Source organism: Coturnix japonica, linkage group LGE22C19W28_E50C23, assembly GCF_001577835.2.
Source record: "Coturnix japonica isolate 7356 linkage group LGE22C19W28_E50C23, Coturnix japonica 2.1, whole genome shotgun sequence".
In the NCBI taxonomy this organism is placed as follows: Eukaryota; Metazoa; Chordata; class Aves; order Galliformes; family Phasianidae; genus Coturnix; species Coturnix japonica.
Window position 1 is genome coordinate 183,985 of NC_029544.1, and position 22,227 is coordinate 206,211.

The following is a 22,227-nucleotide window of genomic DNA, read 5'->3' on the forward strand; positions in this document are numbered from 1 at the left end:
TCTTTGCATGCTCATTGCATGCAGTCACTGCATGCATGGCTCTTTGCATGCTCATTGCATGCATGGCTCCTTGCAGTCACTGCATGCATGGCTCCATGCATGCTCATTGCATGCATGGCTCCATGCACACTCACTGCATGCACAGCTCCATACGGATGGTGCTCAGTGCCCTTCCCCAGAGCTGCACCCAGCTCCTCATCCCACCCCACACGTTATGGGACTCCTTTAAGAAAGTCCTGTATATCCTGGCTCAGTTTGCACCAGTCTACAACCACAAAGCAGAACTGAGTCCTGTTCCACAATCTAAGACCCATCTGCAGGCCCAATATACTCGTAGTCACCCCATAACAGACACATCCTAAAGTGAAAACCCAATGGGATGCAGCCATAGAGATGACAAAGCCCAAAGCAAATACAAGCCTTGCACACGTGGCTTCTAGGAAAGGAGGTTGAGGTGCAGAACAAAGCATGGAAACCTGATGGAGCATCCGCAGCTCGTTCAGAACACCAATAATCCTCTCATTTTGTGGGGTTGGTTTTCTGTGTAGAGCCCTTAGAGCTGCTGCACAAACAGGAAAGAGGAGAGAAAACATCTTAAATAAAGCAGGATTCTGCACCTTGAGCTCAGAAGGGACAGAGGGAAGAAAGGGAACAGGGAATACATGGAAGCAAGTGCAGAGAGGTCACGATTTCCTAATGCTGGTTGACTCCATCAGCCTTTACAGCACATACATCCAAAGGACTTTGCTCCCATTGCTCAGACCAACCACAAGGTGTAATAACAGGTTATTCATGGATCATCCTGATGACACAGCGCCGTGTGCTGGGTTTGGGTTTTGCTTTATTGCCACTAGAGGGAGGAGGGAACTCATGGGACAGCAGGGCTCGCTCCCCACACTAAAACAAAGTTGTCTCTCGTGGTTTGCAATGGAACGGATGGAATTCGGGACCTTTCCCTACTGTAGGGTCACCTGAACCAAAGCAATTAAAAGCCAGCAGCTGATCCACGCTGCTGATCACAACGCTGAGGATTTGCAATTAGTATCAAACAGATTATTACTTGTTGGCTGGAGCTGATAAAGTCAATAGAAGTCAATAAAACCCACTTTGCACAGTGATTAATGACTTAATAAGTTGTTTCCTCTGTAGTCCATGACTCCCATCGAGGGTAACAAGAAAAGCAAAACGATTCCCTTGCAAAGGAGCCCCTATTTGTGCAGTGAAGAGCTCCACAAACTGCTGTAGTGAGAGCCCAGCTCAGGCAGCGGATGGGTTGATCCCATCTGCAACGGGGCAGAAAATAACTTGACAAACAAATGTGATTCAGCTGCAATATTCATCAACCCATTTAAACATCTACAACAGACTCTGAGCTCGGTCCCACTTCCTTCTGCTCACAAACACAGCACTGTTCTGCTTTGAGAGATAGGGGCCGTAACCTGAAACTGCAGCCTCCACATTTGGGCACTGGTTGATGCTTTGCCAGCAGCGAAGCACGAGGTTGGGCTGCCCAACTGACCGGGGTTATTTAACGTTGCTGGCAGCTCCTCTCGTGCTGGAGTCGGGACGCAGCTGTAACTTTGGTTACACAGTTCTGCTTTTCCCTTCCCTGCATGAAATTCAGCTGCTGGGCCCAGTTCTTCTGTTCTTCAGTGCAGCTGTGTGTGAACCTGCAGGGGTGGGAATTGCAGCAGAACTGGTTTTGCTCCATTGGACTCCCTGCCCACAATGGAGCTCACCATCCTCTTCCTCCGCGCCTGCCTGGCGCTGCTGGCCATGCCCATCTACCTGCTGTCCTTCCTGGGTGTGTGGGGGCCGTTCTGCAAGAAGGTCTTTTTCCCTTACTTCCTAGAGAAGCTGTCTACAGTCCACAACAGGAAAACCAAGAAGCAAAAGCAGGAATTATTCCGAAATCTGCCCGATTTCACCGGACCATCAGGAGAGCTGAAACTGCTGGAGATCGGCACCGGGTGCGGTGCCAACTTCCAGTTCTACCCTCCTGGCTGCAAAGTCACCTGCAGTGATGTCAACCCCAACTTCCAGCAGGGTCTTTCAAGGAGCATGAGCAAGAATCAGCACATCCACTACGAGCGCTTCCTCACTGCAGCTGGGGAGGATCTGCACCAGGTGCCCAGCGGCTCCGTGGATGCTGTTGTCTGCACTTTGGTTCTCTGCTCGGTGCAGAGTGTGAGCAAAACACTGAAGGAAGTGCAGCGTGTGCTCAGACCGGTGAGTGCTTGGGGGAGAAGTTTGAGGTCATTGCTGTAAGCAGCCATTGCAGGGGCAATGCAATGCAATGCAAAAGGGGGGGGAAAGAAGGGGGAAAAGGGAAACAGGAGGGAAACAGGAGGGGAAAAGGGAAACAGGAGGGAAACAGGAGGGGAAAAGGGAAACAGGAGGGAAATAAGAAGGGAAAAGGGAAACAGGAGGGAAACAGGAGGGAAATAAGAAGGGAAAAGGGAAACAGGAGGGAAACAGGAGGGGAAAAGGGAAACAGGAGGGAAACAGGAGGGGAAAGGGGAGACAGGAGGGAAACAGGAGGGAAATAAGAAGGGAAAAGGGAAACAGGAGGGAAATAAGAAAGGAAAAGGGAAACAGGAGGGAAATAAGAAAGGAAAAGGGAAACAGGAGGGAAACAGGAGGGAAATAAGAAGGGAAAAGGGAAACAGGAGGGGAAAAGGGAAACAGGAGGGAAATAAGAAGGGAAAAGGGAAACAGGAGGGGAAAAGGGAAGCAGGGGGAAAAGGGGGAAGAGAAAGGATGAAAAAAGAACAAAAAGTAAAAAAAGAAGTATTTGTTTTTGAGGCTACAACCCAAGCCTGGTTTGTAAGATAAGAGTTAGAGGCACTCTGTGGTGCTGGATGGTGCAAAGCAATGGAAACAATGTCAAAAAATAACGCAAAATTGGGAAAACTAGGGTTAATGTTTTGATTTTGTGGTTTGTTTTGTTGCTGTTGTTCTGTTTTTGTTTCGCTTTGCAATAGGAATGCGGCCATTAAAATGCTGTTTCCAGGCCAATATCCTGGGCTGCAAAAATCCAATGAGTTTTACTGGGGCTTGCACATGTTCCTCTCAGTCTGCATTGATAAACAGCACGATAGCAACCGTAGTGCAAACAAAAAGGGCAACAAACTATTGCTGCAAGGAAGGAGGGACCAAATAGGGGCATCCTTCAGCTTCTGAAATATGCACTTTGAGTCTATGCTGGTTTTCATCCCAATCAGAATCAGGAAAGCAAAGAGAAGGGAGGGAGAAGAGGGAGCTGGGGGTGGTGGGCACTGAGCAGTGTGTGGGGGGAGGGCAGTGTGTGTTCCTGTGGCTCTGAGCTGTGTTCAACCCCCAGGGAGGTGTTTTCTATTTCTTGGAGCACGTGGCTGCCAACCCTTCCAGCTGGAAGCTGTTCTGGCAGCAGGTTTGCCACCCGACCTGGAAACTCGTGTTTGATGGTTGCTGCCTGACCAGGGAGATATGGAAGGATCTGGAAGAGGCCAACTTCTCGGAGCTGAAACTGCAGCACATCAGTGTGCCGCTGCCCTGGACTCCCATTAAGCCCCACATCATTGGATATGCTGTGAAGTGATGTGGGGTGCTCCGTGCTGTTCACCTCCATGAGTCCTGGGCACAAACAGCATCAGCTAATCCTGGCCAATGAATGTAGGCGGCGTGGCTGAGGACCTTAATAAATGTGAAATGAAAGGAGGAGGGTCAGTTCTGTGAAGGTTTTTAAGCTCAGAGCGCTTTGCTGGGTGTGCAGTAAAGGCTTTGGAGCAGCTCATGAGCCATTAGAACCATATAGAACCAACAGAACCATTAAGGCTGGAAAAGATCTTTATGTTATCTGATCCAACCACCCACCTACCAACAACACAGGCAACGTGGGACCCCCTCAACACCCAAAAAGCTGAACAGCAAAACTTGACAGACAAAACAAAGACGTGATGCTGCACCTGGAAGTGCCCCCTGCTCCCCACTGAGGTCCCAGTCCTGTGCTGGGAGCACCCCTGGCATTCACATCCCTCTCCCTGCACTTTGCTCTCCAGCCTTATCAAACCAACGCAGAACCTCTGACACACAATCTTTGCTCAACAGAGAGTTATTTGTTTGCAGAGGACGAACGCGGGGAGGGCAACACCCATCGCCACTCTCGCTGCTTGGCTGCCTGCCTGCCCTTGTGTGGCCCTCAGTTACAACACAGCCAGCAGAGCATTAAAAGCCTTGTATTTAACATTATACGCTCAGGGGCTTCTTTCAGGTGCCCTATGGGGTGGTATCTCAGCCCCATTGGTGGTTGGTGGTGGCTGTTGGTGGCCGTTGGTGGCCCTGCTGCCATTTTGTGCCCCTGAAGGAGGATGCGGCCCCAGCTGCCCACCGCATCCGTGCTGCTGTTGTGGGTCCTGGCAAGCACTGATCCCTCCGTGTTGGCCCCACGGTTGTCCTTGGAGGTCCTTGTTGGTATTGATGGGATGGAGGTGGCCGATGGGTGGTTTGGGGAGCGGTGGGGGGGGAGCTTGGGGGAGGGGAGGGGGCTGGGGAGGGGGCTGTGCAGCTTCCACACAAAACTCCAGGTACAAACTTTGTCTGTCCCCAAACCTGATGAACTCATAAAGCTGCAGAGGCTGGGACACCCCCACTGATGTGCACGGTGAACCCGAGTGCAAGAAATACGCCTGCAACCGGGTAAAATGCGCTTCACACCCACATTTTCTCTCCAGAATCAGCGCTCCAACTGCAAACACTAAAAAAACCACAGCAAGTAACACAGCAGACAGAAAAAACACCACCGAGCGCCGCCTGCAAACAATGCAGCCAATGCACCAAGCGCTGCATTTGAGCCCTACAACCAACTGCTTTCTGTTCTGCAGAGTGCGGATGGCGGCCGCTCATGGATGACATCTCAGGATCCAGGATTGTGGGTGGTGATACAGCCCCGTTGGGATCGTGGCCGTGGGCCGTCAGCCTCCAGGTGCAACTGGTGGGGGTGAGATTCGCCCACATATGCGGCGGAGCTTTGGTCAGTGAGAACTCGGTGCTCACCGCTGCCCACTGCACGACGGGACGGATGTGGGTATCAGCACCAACAGCTGCTTTGCTGTGCACGGGGAAGGGGTGGTGGATTTGCACATCATCACTTTGGGAGCATTTAAATGAAGAGCAGATGAATGGGATGCGGGGTGGGCAGAGCTGTGCTGATGTAGAACCCATCTGCAGCCCCGTGGGTGGGACTCGGCTCGGTTCTTTTGGGCCCTGGTGATGTTTCTGTTCGGCTGGGGGCTTCCTTTTTGCTTTGCCTATTTATTTTCCAATAGACCTTTCTAAATAAGCAAAGCAAAGGCTTAATTGGCCTTTCTAAACAAGCAAAAACGTTGCAATACTCAGCTGAGAAACGCAACAACTCCATAGTGCTCCATCCCCCCCTCCTTGTTCCATTCCCATTCCTTATTCCTGCCTAACAAACAACAAATTGGACACAACTCCTTTTTGTGGCCACAAACCTTTCCAGAAGGGTTTTTTTACTGCACCCAAACCCATGCTGCATTTCGTCCTTCCCAACAGCACAGTTGCAAAATCTGCACCAAAGTTTTTACAAGCTCATGCTGACTGAGTTCTCCTTTAGGGACCCGTATTATTGGAGAGCAGTGATGGGCACAAATAACATTTGGAAACACAGCAAACACGTACTAAAAAGAAGGATCGCCCGCATCTACGTGCACCCCGAATTCAACAGAGAGACGTTTGAAAACGACATTGCTTTGTTTCAGCTGCGTTCTGCCGTGCACTACAGCGATTACATCCAACCCATCTGCTTACCTCCTATACACCCTTACCTGTACGCTGACAACAAAATCAAGTGCTTTATCAGCGGCTGGGGACACGTAAGAGAAAAAGGTGAATGTTTGTTGATACCCCATCAGCTGGGGTGAGGTTTTAGACCCTGTGGTTTGTTCTGTTTGCTCAGGTTGTGCTCTCACCCCATTCCATCCAGCTGAGGATCTGCTCTCAGGGCTTTTTTCCTATTGAAAGCAAATTGAGGCTGCCCAGGTGTAACTGAAGGCAGCAGCATCGTGGCCTTCCTGCTGAGGGTAATGCAAATAAAAGAACAAACGCAGCTTTCAGGGTCATGATACACTTAAAAGCTCTTCTAAAAGGGCTCTTCTAAAAGAGCTTTTATCTCGAGAAACAACAGCTCCAGTGCACTCAGCTCAGAGGTTTCAGGAGTGGCAGCTCTCCCTCAAATTCCCTTTAACCACAACAAGTGCAGGTCTTATAATAATAATAATAACCACAATAAGTGCAGGAAGGCAGATCTCTGTGCTAACAGAGCATGTACACGGGTACCTTTAAGGTAACAAAACAGGACAGCACAGCAAGAGCCACTACATAAAAGCAGCAGTGCCTAACTTTGCTATCTGCTGTCTTCCACTAAAGGCAAACCTTCATCTGTGCTGCAAGAGGCAGGAGTGGAAATCATTCCTTCCCATGTCTGTAACAGCTCTCAATCATATGGAGGTCTGATCAACGCCAACATGATCTGTGCTGGCTCTCCATCAGGAGGAGTTGATTCCTGCCAGGTAAAAAACCTCCCCCCATTGAAACCACTGAGGGCATCCCAGTGAACACTGCCCATAGCATCGTTAATTAAAGCAGCACAAATGCTACAATGAAAATAGATCCGACTGGAAAGGAAGCATCGCAAATAGGAAGGGAGCTGAGGTGGTGGCATCCAAGTAAAACCCCACATCTCAGAAAGAGTTCAGCTGCAGGAGAGGCTGAGCTAATAGGGACACAGATGTGGTGTGAGAGTGTCACAGTGTTCACATGTGTGCACACACAACCAGGTGCTCAGCAGCAAGAGCAGCATTGAAATGCTGAGCTCTCAGCATCTCTTCCTCAGAAGCAACAGCTCTCAGGTCAGGAGCCCTGTGCTAAAATTGAGGCATCAGCTGCGATGCGGAGCAGTTTGTAATTAAAAAACAATGCATTCCTAAGTGTGTCATTAGTCTGATAGACTTCCTGCTTCCCTCAGCTCTTTTTCTCTAAGCAAGTGATTTGGCACAGATTCAGGCTGTGTTTTCGTTGCTGTGTTTCCTGGTTCTTGCAGACATACGTTGTCAGGATGCATCTCCTGCACACAAGGAACAAGGCTATGGGCTCAGGATGCAAAGTCAGAGCCTATTTCTAACCCTACGCAGCTCCACGTAATTCATTCAAATAAGCGGATTCATTCCTGGTGCTTCTAAATCGTTTCCTGGAGGGGGATATAGTCACTAATTTATGTAATTGTTTATCTATAGGGAGACAGCGGAGGACCTTTGGCGTGCCACTACCCCCCAGCCAACAAATTCTATGTGATAGGGGTCACCAGCTTTGGGCTCGGCTGCGGCCATCCCAATTTCCCTGGGATCTACGTCCGATTGGCTCCATACAGAAGGTGGATCAAATCCCAACTTCTGCTGATCAGCACAGCCACAGCTCCTGCCAGCACCGCCCTTACCCTGACTGCCATAGGGGTGGTGCTCCTGCACACTTCCTAAGGCAACATCAGCACAGCTCCGTTCATCTCGTTCCAGGACAAATCTTGAAGCAATAGGACATAATTGTGTCCCATCCAATCTGCATTTGTAAACAACACTTAAAAAAGCCTGGAGTCGTGTCCTTTCTTGTAAATGTAGGAACTAAAGCAAGGTAACAGTAGTTAATGTACACATCCATCAAGGTAACAACAGTTAATGTACATATCCATGGGTGTTTTGTAAGGGTGTGAGGTTTCAAACTGTGCTAACCTCCCATCTTTTCCAAGGTACGAAGCAGTTACATGAATTCATCACATTAAAACCTTATTAGTGTATGTCACAATGACAACACAGTGATAATAACGTGAATATCAATTGTCTGCTTGTCAGAAGGTTTGATATTTCACCACCTTATGCAGCGTGTTCTACCCTCCCTTCAAGGAAAGCTGCAATACATCGAGCTGTAGAATCTTGGCATCCTCACAACAAAACATCATTTCCTTGAGATAAATTGGTGGCTTTCTCTCCTGAAAAGCTTCTCCCATAGACCTGCATGGAGACGGTAAATGTGAGAGCTTCAGGTTGATGAAAGCAACCCTAAAAGCGTGAAATCTAACATTAAAACCATTGAGCAGTGCTCCCAAATGTGTGTATTTCATTACTATCTTTTCTGCCTTTGATCTCTATACTGAAATAAGAAGAAAAGGTAACAAGCTCGACCCTAATAATGACAGTGAGTACAGGAACTGCACCGGCTGGAAATGCTTTTCCCTACCCTACTGCTGTGCTTTCCCAGCTGTCAGAAACTTACTTAGGGATTATGGAATATCAGCACGGCTCTGTGGATGGCACAGACGCTCCCTCTGCTGGGTGAATGGCAGCAGAACACACGATGGTTTCAGCTCTCAGAGGCTTGAATGGAAACAAGTACCTGCAGAAAGGCCAAAGGAGTTTTGCAATGAGGACTGCATGGCAGGACACACGTGGGAAGAGATGCTGCTGCAGTGGTGGGTTAATTAAAAGCAAGTAAGACAAGAAATAAAGAACATCAGAGTTATCTTTTGGTGACTTTATTTACCAAGGTCAAAATCTGCAACCATCTAATTGTTTTGACAAATATTTACAGTTCATATAAAGCACGTATGTTGGTTTGGAACAAAACAAAAGCAGAGCAGTATTTGCTACTACACCTCTCACTCTCAGGATACAGGTTTTGTTTCTCTTCCTGATGTTACAAAGTAAATCCAGAAATCAGTACTTTGTGATAAGCGATTACTTAAAGCACAAACCCGTGTTACTGGTGAATACCTCCGTGATGAGAAATTCAGCTGCTCTTTCCAAAGGATAAAGGGCTGCCTAAAGGTCCTAAAGCGTCGCTCCGTATTTGCTCCACTTGCTGAAATAAAGAATTGGCCACTGTGGGTTTTATTTTGTACAGTCTTAACACGTGATAACTTCCTTAATGATGATGATTCTGTATTACAAAAGAAGGTAAAGGAACGACAGCACGCAGTGAGGATGAGGATACTGCACAGAGGAGCTGCCACATCAGTCCCAGCATTGCAGATCAGTCCCTCTGAAGCGCACACACACTGATGGCAGACAGTGAGAGTCCAATTCTAGAGGTGCTGAGCACCCCCCTGGGAGCACTTTACTCTTAATGGCTTTCTCAGCATTGCTGGTTATGGCTGATGTGCAACAAAAGCATTCTTATTGTGTTTGACACGACTGAGGACACAAGTGTACGCTCCAGTCTGGCCTAAAGGAAATGTGTTGTGGATGACGGACGCGTTCTATTCAGGAAGCCTGGAATAAAAACGTTTGTATAGGCTGCTAACAGTGGGACTGTGGAGCGCAGTGTCACCCTCACAGCACTCAAAGAGCTCTGCTTGCTCATGAGTTCAAAATGAGTAAAATAAAAACATGGAAAAGCAGCACAAATCAGGGGAGTGAGCACATCTCCTAACTTCATTCAGGTCCGAGCCAGCACAATACACACACACACACACACACGTAGCTCTAACACCTTTTGCACAGCGTAGCCCATAGTGCAATTCCCAACCGACAGATCTGGAAGCAGGATTCGATCCTAACTATGGAGAATAGTGTGTTTCTTCACCACGCAAGAAGCACTGAGCACACATTTGTCTGTGTCACAGAATGGCAGAACAGCTGAGGTTGGAGGGAGCTCTATGGGGTGAGGAGGACTCCCAGTGCTACCCAGCACTGTGCCCATATGGATTTTAACACCCCTGGTCACATCAAACACAACGTCTGCCTGAAACAAATCAAAGTGATACCAGCCAGAATCTGAGAGCAATCAGATCAAACACGTGCAGATATTATCAACTGTAGGGGAAAAAAAAGCCCCAATTCATGTTTTTTTTCCCCCCCAAGATCCATTTCTTCTGTAAGCTGCCTACAGACATATAAAACTAATTCAAATATCTCCTACACCAAAGAGGATCTCAATTTTGACTTTGTGCTATCCATAAAAATATACGCTTGAAAATCTGGTTCACAAAATATTTCATTTGTTTACTAAAATGAAATATATAAACTGTCAAAATACGTATATAAACTTAATTTTGGAACTTGTAAAGATCACAATTCAGCTACAAAATATACCAACCATCTGCCTTGTTTTCAATAGAGTATTTGCTTACAAAGATACCATTACTTTGCAAAATATTGCCTACTTTACAAAATTAGTCCAGAAGTTTTGCACTACTTTCAGCATACAAACCACAGAACCTCATGAAACCCTTTGGTATATTCTTCTGTCCTCTGCTTTATCGTACTTCTATTTGGTTTACATCCCAAAGCACAGTAGAATCTCCAGACAGAATAAGCAGTGCATATTTAATTGTACAGATAATCAGCACACCGTTTCTTGTTCCATTATAGATGTCTATCAGGCCCAGAAACTAAAACCAAACCATTATGAAATCACCCTCCTGAAACTTCTGTGCACCGTCCCTCACTCTACCAAGCTGTGCTTTAAAATAACTGGATGTGTTGAGCTCTCTGAAGTCAACACCACTCCGTGCACCCCAGGCATTTTCAGGGCTGCTCCTCTCGTTGCTTTCTGCAGATCCTTTCCTAATCTGATAAACACAGCAAACATTGAAGGAAAAAACAAAACGAAACAAAAGGAAAAACCTGTAAAACTGTCAGCTGAAAAAGAGGAAACATAATTTAGGCCTCAAGCACAGGATTAGCTTCTATTCACCTGCACCTGTAAATAACAACTTACAGGCTCAAATTAAAATATTTACATACAGATAACTGAAAGGAAGAGCAAGGATTGAAAGAGTTAAGAAATCAAAGCATACACTGGTTATAAATGTTACTAACAATGTTAACTATGGCAAGGATTCCATTCCATCCACGTTTTAATTGAAACCAAATAATGTCCCCGTTACAAGAGGTAAAAACTTCTAATCACCTGCTTGGTAAAACGCCAATGTCCTTTTGTTGTTGATGCAATCTTGACTGTATATAAAGTTTCCAGTTGTGCCAGCAGGAATTGTGGTGAGGTTTTCTCGTCTCCTTTTTTGTACTCTGTCACCAACACGTTGTAAATAAAATCTATTACAGTCTTTAGGTTGTGAAATCTAGGTAGAAAAGTTTCACTTTTGACCTTTCATCTAGTTAAAAAATTCAGTATAAAAAAAAAGAAAGAAAGAAAAATTCTCCTCCAAAATTTCCACAGTCCACCAAAGTTTCACCTTCTTTTCTTACACGCTTTTATGACAGTAAAGATCTTTCAAAGTTTTTAGCTCTTCAATTAGAGTTTTATTCTGGTTTTCCAGGACTGCAACTCGGTTCTCCAGACATTTCACATATTCCTTCTTCTTCCTACGACACTCTTGAGCAGCTTCTCTGCAACACAGATAGAAATCATTGTTGTGTATCTGAGATTTGTTTTCTTATCAGTGTTACAATACTGACCGACATGAGGGGAGAACTGAAATCACAAAACGAATGGAAATCTGCACCACCACAAGTGGAAAGCATGACGGTGAGCACTACCTGGTGACACATATCAATCTGTAGGGAAAAAACAAACTGTTTTCTTTAGATGGTGTGGGGCAGAGCACGTGGCACCCCTCTTGATCAAAATGTCCAGTTTTTGGTCAATGTTTGCAGCACATCACGCTGATGGCACAATCAGTGTTAGCCTACAGGACTGATCCTTGTCCTCTGAAGTCTCATCTCCCCTGATGAGGAAAGGCTGAGGGAGCTGGGCCTCTTTAGCTTGGAGGAGACTGAGGGTTGACTTCAGTAATGTTCATAAATACTTAAAGGGTGTCAGGAGGATGGAGCCACGCTCTTCTCAGTGACAACCAATGATAAGACAAGGGGCGATGGGTGCGAGCTGGAAAACAGGAGGTCCCATGAAAACACGAGAAAAAAGTAAGAGAGCACTGAATGGGCTGCCCAGGGAGGTCGTGGGGTCTGGAGACATTCAGAACCAACCTGGACACATTCCTGTGTGACCTAATCTGGGTGATTCGGCTCCAGCAACGGGGGTGGACTAGATGATCTTTAGAGGTCCCTCCCAATGCCTGACATTCTGTGATCTCAGCACATTAAGTGAACCAACCGAGGCAGCCCGAGTGCACTCACATACCTGTTCTTCATCAGCCTTATCTCTCGTTTCAGCTGCGGGTCGTCTGTCTTACTGGACTGTGATGTCAGGGTGACAGGAGATGTCATGACCACGGTCTGAGGGAGGGACGTGGTGGTCGGCGTGGTGCGGATCTGGTACGTCTGCATGTCTCCTGATGCAGCTGTAGTAGTCACACAGCACAACATGTCAAAACAGCGTTACCAAAACACACTTGTGTTACTGATCAGTACTTGTAACCAATCTCATACTCACTCTGCACTACCACCTGGTTGCTGGGTACGAGTATCTGCTGGCCATCTGATGTCTGTGCATACTGCAGGATTGTTGTCCCAGGCTGAGTCCCGCCAGCATTCGTCATGGTTAACGTCTGCAGGCCTTGCACTCCATCAGCACCAGCACTGGCCAGCTGCAAGCCATTTGCAGCAATGGCAACTTAAAGAGAAAGGGACATGCAAGAAAAATATCTGTAACTGTACATTATAAAACACAGATAAAGCTGCTCAATGTACATCTCTCCAAATCAGCAAATCTGTACCTCAACCCACTGCTGAAAAGCATTGCTGATTTCAGAAGGGTTTTAATCAACCCATCCCTGGGACCAATAGCAAAAAAAAAAGGTGAGAAACAGCAATATGAACATCAAGGCCACCATATGAACACGGGGGACAGGAGGTCCTCCAGGCATTCTCCTGTGTCCCACAAGGAGCCTTTTCGTGTAGCTCTCAGATATACATTGGTATCTGATCACACCTTTTGGACTAAATCTAACAGACTGTTATGTGCTTCATAAAAACATCTTTGGAACACCTTGTCTGAATGTGCAAAAAATTAAGATAACAAAGAGTTTATTGTGAGCCTTTAGTAACCAGCCTACTTTCAGATACTAAACTGTGCTAATGTTATTAACTATTAGATAAATAACCAAAACTTCTGCATTTCATCTTAGTCTCAAATGCATAAGAAACAGGTCTGTATTTCACTGTAAGTTTAGCAGAAATCTATGCAGGCAAGCACACATTTTGTACGACATACTGTACTGTCCAGTGCTCGTCTGGTAGATGGGTGTGGGAACAGACATGGACGTAACAGTAGAGACCCCAGGACTTTCCTCATCTCCTTTTCTATCCCGTGTATCTTCAGAAGAGAGATCTTTCAAAATTTTTCTATTAAAAAAAAAAAAAAAGGGTTTATCAGCTGTATCAGCATTCAAAGATCACAAATTACTGCAGTAATAGTTGACAACTGCTATTTCTATTTTGCATTGCAGAAATGAACACTAATTTTTTGACAGGAAAGAGTCTGAGGATTACCAGAATTCTGCATGAGGTCCAACTCTTTCTGTAATTACATCTCTGTAGTTTTTACATTCTAAGTTTTTTATTTAATTATCTGAATCATTTCATGAGTTAACAGCAATTCAAGGCAGCTACTGATTTATAAAAGATCTGTACGTGCAGGTCAGTGCAAATCCCACATTTTCAGTAATTATCCTCTAAAAGCCTGAAATCCTCAGACTGTTAAACCTGCAGTGAGAACCTGCATCACCCAGAGTAGATTTCAGTAACCTGCAGTGTGCCAGAAACACTTCGTACTGAAGTCTGTCTTGTACTGCAGCTGCATCATTTCATTTCAGTACGACCTGCATCACAGTTTCCACCACAAACATTTTTCCAGGGGTTTAGAGTTGGCCTAGGAAGGGATTTGTCTGAGTTGCAACGTGATCCTGTTCTCTCAAGGACAAACCTTGAATATGCAGTTAGAACCAGTTTGCTCTGTCTAATGTCTGAATAAACGAGAAAGGAAAAATAACCAGAAAGTTACTTCAGAAAAGTTTAGAGTAAGACCTTTGGCTCTGTCAGCACACGGTGAGACTGCTCACTCATGCTCTGCATTTATGACATCATGGAGTGAAATCAGAGCTGATAAATAATTTTCCCTGGGCCGCATCACCTCCAAGTCAACCTCCAGTCCATTAAGTCAAAGTTTCCCTGCAGCAAAGGACAGCTCACATGGCATCCTCAATTTGAGCAGTGCATGAGTAGATCCAACACGTGTTTCAAGAGAAGGAAAACAATGCAAGGGTCGACGGAACAGAGGAACCTGCCAGAAGAAGCTGCTTTTTGGGTTCGAGAAACAGCACAAAATAAAGTGTGTGCAGCACTTACCGATACGACGGACGACGTGCTAAGATCCCCCGAGCTTTCTGAGTAGAGCCTATGCTGTCTGATGAGTCCTGAGAATCCTCACTCTCAGATAAAGAAGACACCTAAAAAACACATCCCATGTGGTTACCCTGTGTGCTACGCAACAGAAGTGCAGAACAGATTACACATGTTAGTCCTGTATGACATAAATGCAGCTGATAACACAGAGAAAGAAAAAATGGTGGATTTTTAGACTCAGTGCTAATTTTACATCACTGTAAAACCAAAGGATGCAAACCTATAAACTCCCTATAAAAAGAAAACTTGAGAGATTCTCCCACCATAATCTGAAGGCCGAGAAACAGAAACACCACTTATGTACAAACACTTGAAGTAAATGTTCTCTGCAGACAGACAAGCAGTATGTTTTGGTGACCAGAAGCTGAGAACCAAGTGACAATGGTATTTAAGCAGAAGCATATCAGGGAGTAAATATGCAAAGTATTATCTCCAGCCTTGTCCCACTGTGCTCTCAGCCAGCTGCCAAGTGTTATTCCTTTCCTTGAAGCTCTTTATTAAATAGAAGCTAACAAAACATGTATTTGTACTTATCTGTGTGCCAGCAAAAAAACCCCAACAAGAATACACACAGCTCTGAGAAAAGCTTCCCTCATTTAACTGCTGCTGCTGCCTCAGAGATAAAAAGCACAACCTACTACCAACACTGGAAAGAAAACAACAAAATCCACGTTGCTCATGTGTGACTTTTTTCCCTCTCAGCAACAAGGCCACAGTGCTCACAAATGACCCAAAAATACAAGGGTACCTTCAGTGGGGACCCTGCAGACAGGCTATAACAGGAAAGAAGCTCCAGACAACCCAGTCAATCAGGTGCTGAGCTGTTTTCAGCATGGTGAAAAGTGTTTTCTTTTCCATTATCAGTTACAGCATCAGTGGTAGCTAAAGAAGTGTCAGTGGCTTTCTTTTCATGGTTAATCAGTTGAATGTCATATGAATAGATAAGCACAGCTAAAAGGATGAGTAACCAAAGAGTGTTTCAGCACAGCTCTTCCACTCACTTGGGTGGACTGCTGCAGTCGTTTCACAGTGTAACTTCAGTGCCACGCTGCCCAGAGGGTTCTGCAGCCCAGAACTGAATGGAGCTGTAACAGACTCAGCTGCTGCTCCCCAGGGCACCTCTCTGAAGTGGCTTGTGCAAAAATCACATGGCGAGTGAGTAAGCAAGCAAAGCAGTTGGGTACCACAGAAATGGAGTCATAGCACACGTGGTGAGCAGCCACCAACTCCCCCACCATCACTCAGGTCTGCCCTTTCCATTTTCTTCACTGGATTATTCTGTGCTCTCCTTGCTGAGTTACTGAAGCAGGCTGGTTGCACGTCTGCTAAAAGCATCTGCTAGAAAGTTGTGGTTTGGTTTTGTCTGCTTTTCTTTTTTTTATAAAGGGAGGTAAGATCAAATAGTTCAATTTCAGTGACAACTTCAGCACTACAAACAACATCAACCTTGAATATTCAGCAAAAACTATGCATTCCCATCACCCTTTCATTGCACTCTCACTATCTCACACAGAAGGGCAGCACTTAGCAGACTAAGCTGCATCAGACAAGCCTTTACAAGTCTTCTTGTGCACGTAGAACAGGATTCTTGGTTATTCAACAGACACTCTGTGGTTACCTGCACTGTTTGCACCTGGGGTGAGTGGATTACAGAAGAGGACTGCGCTGTCTGAATCACACCCTGGACCTGGACTTGCTCTCCAGGAAGCTGAACAACTGTCAGAGGAGCAGGACCTCGCAGAGACATCTGCAACAAACCAGAGATCATGAACAAAGCACAGCTTGTGCCGCAGTCAGAACACATGAAGGAAAGCTAGAGGAGAACATGCATCAGCTTCTTTTAAGCCCAGTTAATTCCCAGAAGTCAGCCTTTAAAGAAGTGCATTTTTCAGGTATATATCTGCATGTAAAAAGGCTGAAACTGCTACTTATTTGCCTCAGGTGAGGGAGAAAATCAAGTATGTGCTATGGGCAAATGATTAAAGTGTTGCAAGTTAAACACAGGTCGGCCTAAACGAAGGACAACGGAGCAGAATTGCTTAGAACCACAACGCTGAGAGCAGAGCTCAGCTGCCACCAGTGCTCCCAGTTAAAGGCCCACATTTACAGCACTCCATCTTTTCTGAAGGTTAGACTCCATCTGAAAAACACCTCAGACAAGCAGAAATCTGAGCACTCTGATTCCTACCAAAGTCAGTAGGAGTTTGGGGCACTAAAATCTAAACCCAGACGAAACCATCAACAAGTCTCAGGGCTGAGATCAAACCAGCAGCACCAAAGCAGTGCAGAAAGTGGAATGATTTGTGCACACATTGGGCTTCTTGCCTTTGTTTAAGCAAAGTTATGAAGCTGTTGTGCAAAGACTTCCAAGGTAAGAACTCACAGGAGTAGAGCACAGAAGCCGACTGATCTACTTGGAAAGGGCAAGGCAGAAGGGTGGCATGAAAGGTATTAGCCATAAGAGTAAATAAGGCAGGCAGGGAACAAGCAAAGCAAAGAGCAGATTTTTCCAAGTAAAAACCATGGCATCTCTTAAAATATTTTGCTCCTTAATGTTTTGCAACTATCAGTTTCAATTAACGTTGTAGCTGAAATCTAGGCTTAACTGGCAAAACTTAATTACTGCTGCTGCTCCTGTATAAAAGACTGTAAAATCAATTACATCCTATTAGGTCTGCAGTGGATTTTTGCATGAGCTTTTGCACCTGAAATTCATCAAGTTAAACACAGTAGATGCACAAGTTTCCTCACCACACTTCTCCACTAGTTTTATTAATTAAATCTGCAACGTGTGACAAGCTGAAGGAATCGTTAAGACTCACACTGATAACTTGGCATTTAATACCACCTGTAGTGCATCACAGTGTCAAATTGCACTGGCAACCTCATGTAAAGCCAGATCCAAAGATCAGCCCATTGCAAACCAACAGCAGGACGCCTGCTGGTGCTCTGCTGTCTTAGACTCATGCAGTTATCCAAGTTCTGCATCAAATTTAGAACACTTCCATAGAGTACACAGAGGACAAGCTGCAAAACATTGGTTCACAAGAGTGGCTGCAGGAGCAGACTTTACCTAGAGAAAGGTGCTTCAGATGCAGATATTTGAATCACGAGGAAGTCAGGTTAGAGCTTTGAATGTGACGTTACCTCCAGGAAACTATGTCAAATTTCCAACTCCATACGCTTTATCACATTAAATATATTCATGCTGGGCTAAAATCCAAGTGTTTCCATGGTGCTGAGCACCCAGAACTGCCATTGCTACAAAAGGAGCTGCAAATGCTTCTTCTGAAAAAAACATGGAAGTCAGGCCCTTGATTTGTTACCAAGCAGCTCCTGCACGTCGGGCTGCTGGCCATGTTAGAGCACATCCCACCCAACCCAACTGCTGGGCTGCACCTGCCCACCTTGCTTGCATGACATTAATTAAGGTCTTGTTAATACACACCCTTTTATTAATTGTGCTGTCCATCAATACGTATATTTCTCTCAACCTTCTCTCGTTTTTTCCTTCTCCAAGTGTTTCTAAAATTCAAGAATTAATAGAGTTTGTAGCACGTGTGAAAACACCATGGCTCTTATCTATTGCAAACGTTTGCCGAGGTTTGGCCCGGGCTTTACCTGTTGAGCAATATGAGAGAGCTGAGCTGCCTGCAGTGCTGTACCTTGTGCAGCTGAGGGCTGGGAGGGCGGCACGGAGCTGCTGCTGCTCTTGTGCACCTCTTCCATAATCAGCTACAAGAGAAGGAACAAGTTACATTGGTTAACAACAAAAGGAGGTGGGAGCCCGTCTCAGTGCGTGGTGCTTTTAGCCTCACTTGCACCTTTTTAATTAGTTCAATTAGCACACTGCCTCCCCAGGCCTCAGAGCAGCACAAAGCAGCATCTGCAATGGCCCCAACACCGCTGAGTTCTGATTGCTCAGGCCCAGTGCTGAACTCTGCTGTTAAATACATTTACCAATATCCCAGAGTTTCGGTGAAAATGCACCATCAGATCACGAGACGGAGGAAGAAAACCTAAAGAAAAGCAGCTTTTAAATAAAACCATTTCCCCAACGTTTTGCCAAGCTCGCCGCCAAATCCATCTTCCAGCAGCTGAAGGGACAGAAACACAAAGCAGGAGTTCAAAGAACACACAGCTGAGTCTGAGACCCTGTAAGAAGGAATTGGTCTCCGTATAACAAACGAAGCAACGCTCCTCTCAGCTCCAAGATTTTATATTTAACCGTTCAACACGACTTGACAGCAAAGCCCTCCCAAGGCTGGGGGATACGGCGGTGTAAAAATGCATGCTGTGAGGTGGGGTGAGTGGGTGGACCAGCCGGGAGCAGTAAGAGATGATCGGTGAGCGTTAAACATTTTGTCACAGAAGGTTTCAAACTGTTGAGAGGACAGTTGCTATGAGACTGGAAATTACATTTTCTTTCTGTGGAAATGTGAGTCATTGATTTTTCCCTACTGAGATAAACCACAGCTCTCTCAGGCTGACGTTTACTCAGAGGGTAAAAAGTCAGCACGCACCAGGAGCAGCGTTTGTTCACGCAATGAGGAGTCCCAGGGCAGAACTCCTAAGGAAGTCACTCAAACCTGGGCCTTACGGAGGGATCGGTGAGGAGAGAGCAATGGTTTGGTGCTACGTGAAGCTGTGCCCTTCACAGCGAGGGATAAACACACAACCCAGCCTCCCGCAGTGCTCACTGCTGTAACACACAGCAATCCACCCGTTGCTTCAGCTGCAGCAGCACGAGGAAGGCTGAATTTCACAGTGGGTTCACTGTAGCAGTGCTTGAGCTGAACCCAAACAGCCCCATAGGCTCCTTCTCCCATTGGTGCCACTGCAGAGCTCAATTCAGCATCTCGAGGGCCGTCTGGCTTTGTTTTTAAGGAGATAAAATAGAGAAGTGAAAGCATTTAAACATCTCAGAGCTACAAAGAGCAGAACGAACTGCAGCCATCACAGCTTTGTATACCCCCTCCTGTCGTTTTACCAAGGAAAATCTGTGTTTTGCACCTGGGCAAAGGGAGATACGAGCCAAATGTCACCAGTAAACAGGGCACTGTCAAACTGAAATCCAGTCAACAGCAAAAAACTCACATAAATTTCCAGCACTGCAGAAATAACCCATTCACTTCTGTAGTGCTAAACCACATTCCCCGCTTCCCCCCACTCTTTTACTGCTTGCCTCTGCTCGGCTGTCCCATGAAAACTCAAAGCAACAGCAAAACTGACTGCAGGAAACAATGAAACTGATAGAAAACCACTCAAAACAAACAAACTGGGGAGCGAGGGCAGAAACCTTTGCTGATCTTCCTCTGCGAGGTGTGAAGTTGTACTTACAGGAATAAAGAAAACAAGATATTTCCCATTACAAATGCATTTCTTAAGTTCATTGCGAGGCTACTTGCTCTGCAGAAATCAACTAAAGATTCAGCCGACATCCATTAATTTTGGTGAAAATAAATAGTGAAATAAAAGAGATTTGGCAGACAAATTTAACATGGTGAAGGTTATTCTTGCACTCATAGCCTCCATGGGATGTTACCTTGCACTGGTTGGCTTTGCACGTTGCCTGAGACATCCATTAATTTTGGTGAAATAAAAGAGATTTGGCAGACAAATTTAACATGGTGAAGGTTATTCTTGCACTTACAGCCTCCATGGGATGTTACCTTGCACTGGTTGGCTTTGCACGCTGCCTGACGTGCCTCTGCCCTGCCACAACAACCCACGCACCTGGAAAACCAGGAACTTGGCACTGTCGGGGCTGCTGGTGAACACCTGGAATGCTGATTGCCATCTCTCAGCTCTCAGAAACTGAGTTCCAGTGAAAAACCTCAACCTGAAGCGCTCAGCTCAGAAGAGAAGTACCAAAGATGGGAGATAGGAGGGCTGCAGTTACCTCCAGCAACAACAGAACATACATTTATCACAAGCAGTTGTGTAGTTTGGGGTAAAATAAGGTGTTTTTTTCACTGAGTTCCACCATGAGGGGATCTGAACTTGCAGCACTCTGCATGCAAACCATTTTTTAATCATTAGATTGGCAAGAATGATGCTTTTCACACCTCCGTGCAGCTACACATCAAAATTACTTTGACTTACAGGAAAAGATGCTGCAATGGCTGCACTACGAAGAATGCATTGGTTTGAAAAGTGCTAAGAACCGACTGCCAGCGCTTCCAATTCCACTCCAGTTTGGATCCGTTGCATCAGGTGGAGCCCCAAAGAACAACTGGGAAACAAAGGGTGAAACCAAGGAATACAAAAGCTCTGCATATGGCAAAGCACTGCGAGCTGCAGCGTGGGATCACCAAAGGAAGAAGCCACGTTGTGGTTCACCTTCTTAAACCCAGCAGGTGGAAGGCCTGAATTATACTTTGGGATTGAAATGTTGTAATTGGGACCTGTTCTTTAAAGGCTCTTTAAAGTCCGAATTCAAAGAATAGCGGAGACTGAATTTGCTTTTCAAGTGCGAAGCGTTAATCATCAGATACAGGTGGATATAATCGCAGCAAATAATCCCAACCACCTGCTGAAACACTGGATTCCTTAATGCCTCAAAATGCACCATTTTCACAAGGAAACGCTGTTGCTAAAATGCTTTTTACTTCATCCTCCAACCAAGACGCCATAGGAAAGCGTTTTTCACCCAGAAGATGGACAGAGCTGCAGTTCTTTTGCCAGGAAACCAATGAAGGGCGGCACATCCCGTGCACTCAGCCAGGAAGGCAGCGAGGAGCCCTGAGTCACAGCACCCGCTCAGCTCGCAGCCTTCAATCCGTTCTGCCATTGCACTGAGCGCTCCTCACAACTCCGACACTACTTTCCACGCGTGTTTCCTTCCACTCTCCCCCCCCCGTTTCTGCTTTACCCGGTGCAATGAAGCTCGGGAAACAAAACCCCGCAGCCTACGAACGGATGGGGGGAGACGGCCCTATGGGGACCGCGGTATTTATGAGGGGAAACATCACCGAGATCGTTACGAAACGACCCCATACGGCCACCTGGAAGCGGCCCGATGGCTGCGGGACATAAAGCGGGTGGAAATACCCGCACGGCCTCAACGCTACGGGAACGGGCCCCACACAGGGAGAGGCGGCCCAGCAGCTCGGGCCCGGGCCCTACAAGCTCCCAGCTGAGGGGCGAGCCCTCAAGCGGCGCCCATAGGGCCCAGCGCCTATAGGGCCCAGCGCCTGGAGCGGGACTAGGCCGCACCCCACGGAGCGGAGGGGAGCGGCGCGGCCTGGACTAGGCCCAGGGGCGGCGGGAGCGCCTCACACCGGGCCCAGCGGGGGCGGGGCGGCGGGGAGGGGGCGGCCTCCGTCAGCCGTTCTTACCTCAGAGGCCTTCCAGGCCTCGCCGGTGGCTGCTGGTGGGGAGAGCCGTGGCCGCAGCGCCCGTCTCCGCCTCAGGAAAGCGGAGCCGGCGGCATCGTAAACACGGAGGGCCCGCGCGGGACGCTCGGGGTGGGCGGGCTGCGATCATAGAGTCTCCGCGGAGGCCTCGCCTAGAAATCCCCACCATAGAGTTCTTACAGCTCAAAGCCCCGGAGGAGGGGGCTAGAGCGCCGCTCTGACACCGCCCACATCCGGCGGTTCCCGAGGACGGGGATCATAGAGAGGAGGAGGCAGAGCGCCGCCGCGACCCGAGGGCGGGAAGGTGGTGGAGGTGTTGCGGGCCTAAGGCCGGGCGCGGCCTTGTTCTCCACAGAGCGCAGGGGGACGTTCACCTCACTAAAATTAATAAAATTAATAAAACCTTCTCGTTTATTTTCAACATCTCAAATCCAGGCGTAAAATAAAGCACAAAACCGCTGGCTTTCACCACAGCGAAAGAGAGAATGACGTGGTGCAGA

The 22,227-nt window shown here is 46.8% G+C and overlaps 3 protein-coding genes across 5 annotated transcripts; 2 read left to right on the top strand and 1 right to left on the bottom strand.

The window, feature by feature from the left end:
• The first annotated feature begins 1,432 nt into the window (after nucleotides 1-1,432).
• On the top strand, nucleotides 1,433-3,700 carry METTL7A (methyltransferase like 7A). Its single transcript, XM_015886840.2, has 2 exons — nucleotides 1,433-2,229; nucleotides 3,344-3,700. Exons 1-2 carry the CDS (start codon nucleotides 1,729-1,731, stop codon nucleotides 3,578-3,580), a joined length of 738 nt encoding a protein of 245 aa, XP_015742326.1. The 5' UTR covers nucleotides 1,433-1,728; the 3' UTR covers nucleotides 3,581-3,700.
• Nucleotides 3,701-4,236: 536 nt separating this feature from the next.
• On the top strand, nucleotides 4,237-10,799 carry TMPRSS12 (transmembrane serine protease 12). 2 transcript variants are annotated; one of them, XM_015886833.2, is made up of 5 exons: nucleotides 4,237-4,452; nucleotides 4,863-5,061; nucleotides 5,615-5,886; nucleotides 6,427-6,569; nucleotides 7,293-10,799. In XM_015886833.2, exons 1-5 carry the CDS (start codon nucleotides 4,350-4,352, stop codon nucleotides 7,530-7,532), a joined length of 957 nt encoding a protein of 318 aa, XP_015742319.1. In that variant the 5' UTR covers nucleotides 4,237-4,349; the 3' UTR covers nucleotides 7,533-10,799. The 2 variants fall into 2 exon arrangements, with proteins under 2 accessions (XP_015742319.1, XP_015742321.1); XM_015886835.2 differs by having other exon boundaries at nucleotides 4,353-4,442.
• On the bottom strand, nucleotides 8,566-21,935 carry ATF1 (activating transcription factor 1). 2 transcript variants are annotated; one of them, XM_015886838.2, is made up of 9 exons: nucleotides 21,710-21,933; nucleotides 17,991-18,104; nucleotides 17,818-17,894; nucleotides 15,988-16,116; nucleotides 14,313-14,413; nucleotides 13,180-13,310; nucleotides 12,400-12,579; nucleotides 12,148-12,307; nucleotides 8,566-11,396 (listed from the first exon to the last, which is right to left on the bottom strand). In XM_015886838.2, exons 3-9 carry the CDS (start codon nucleotides 17,839-17,841, stop codon nucleotides 11,252-11,254), a joined length of 870 nt encoding a protein of 289 aa, XP_015742324.1. In that variant the 5' UTR covers nucleotides 17,842-17,894; nucleotides 17,991-18,104; nucleotides 21,710-21,933; the 3' UTR covers nucleotides 8,566-11,251. The 2 variants fall into 2 exon arrangements, with proteins under 2 accessions (XP_015742324.1, XP_015742323.1); XM_015886837.2 differs by lacking the exon at nucleotides 17,818-17,894 and having other exon boundaries at nucleotides 21,710-21,935.
• Between the last annotated feature and the right edge of the window lie 292 nt (nucleotides 21,936-22,227).

What these genes read in the sequence shown, in the direction of transcription:
- METTL7A (XM_015886840.2), top strand. Translation starts at nt 1,729, where the DNA reads ATGGAGCTCACCATCCTCTTCCTCCGCGCCTGCCTGGCGCTGCTGGCC. An exon ending in TGCAGCGTGTGCTCAGACCG is followed by an intron (nt 2,230 to 3,343) that starts GTGAGTGCTTGG and finishes TTCAACCCCCAG; the next exon opens with GGAGGTGTTTTCTATTTCTT.
- TMPRSS12 (XM_015886833.2), top strand. Translation starts at nt 4,350, where the DNA reads ATGCGGCCCCAGCTGCCCACCGCATCCGTGCTGCTGTTGTGGGTCCTG. An exon ending in CACTGCACGACGGGACGGAT is followed by an intron (nt 5,062 to 5,614) that starts GTGGGTATCAGC and finishes GTTCTCCTTTAG; the next exon opens with GGACCCGTATTATTGGAGAG. An exon ending in GGGACACGTAAGAGAAAAAG is followed by an intron (nt 5,887 to 6,426) that starts GTGAATGTTTGT and finishes CTTCCACTAAAG; the next exon opens with GCAAACCTTCATCTGTGCTG.
- ATF1 (XM_015886837.2), bottom strand. Translation starts at nt 18,098, where the DNA reads ATGGAAGAGGTGCACAAGAGCAGCAGCAGCTCCGTGCCGCCCTCCCAG. An exon ending in GCACGTCGTCCGTCGTATCG is followed by an intron (nt 13,311 to 14,312) that starts GTAAGTGCTGCA and finishes TTTTTTTAATAG; the next exon opens with AAAAATTTTGAAAGATCTCT. An exon ending in CAACCAGGTGGTAGTGCAGA is followed by an intron (nt 12,308 to 12,399) that starts GTGAGTATGAGA and finishes TGACTACTACAG; the next exon opens with CTGCATCAGGAGACATGCAG.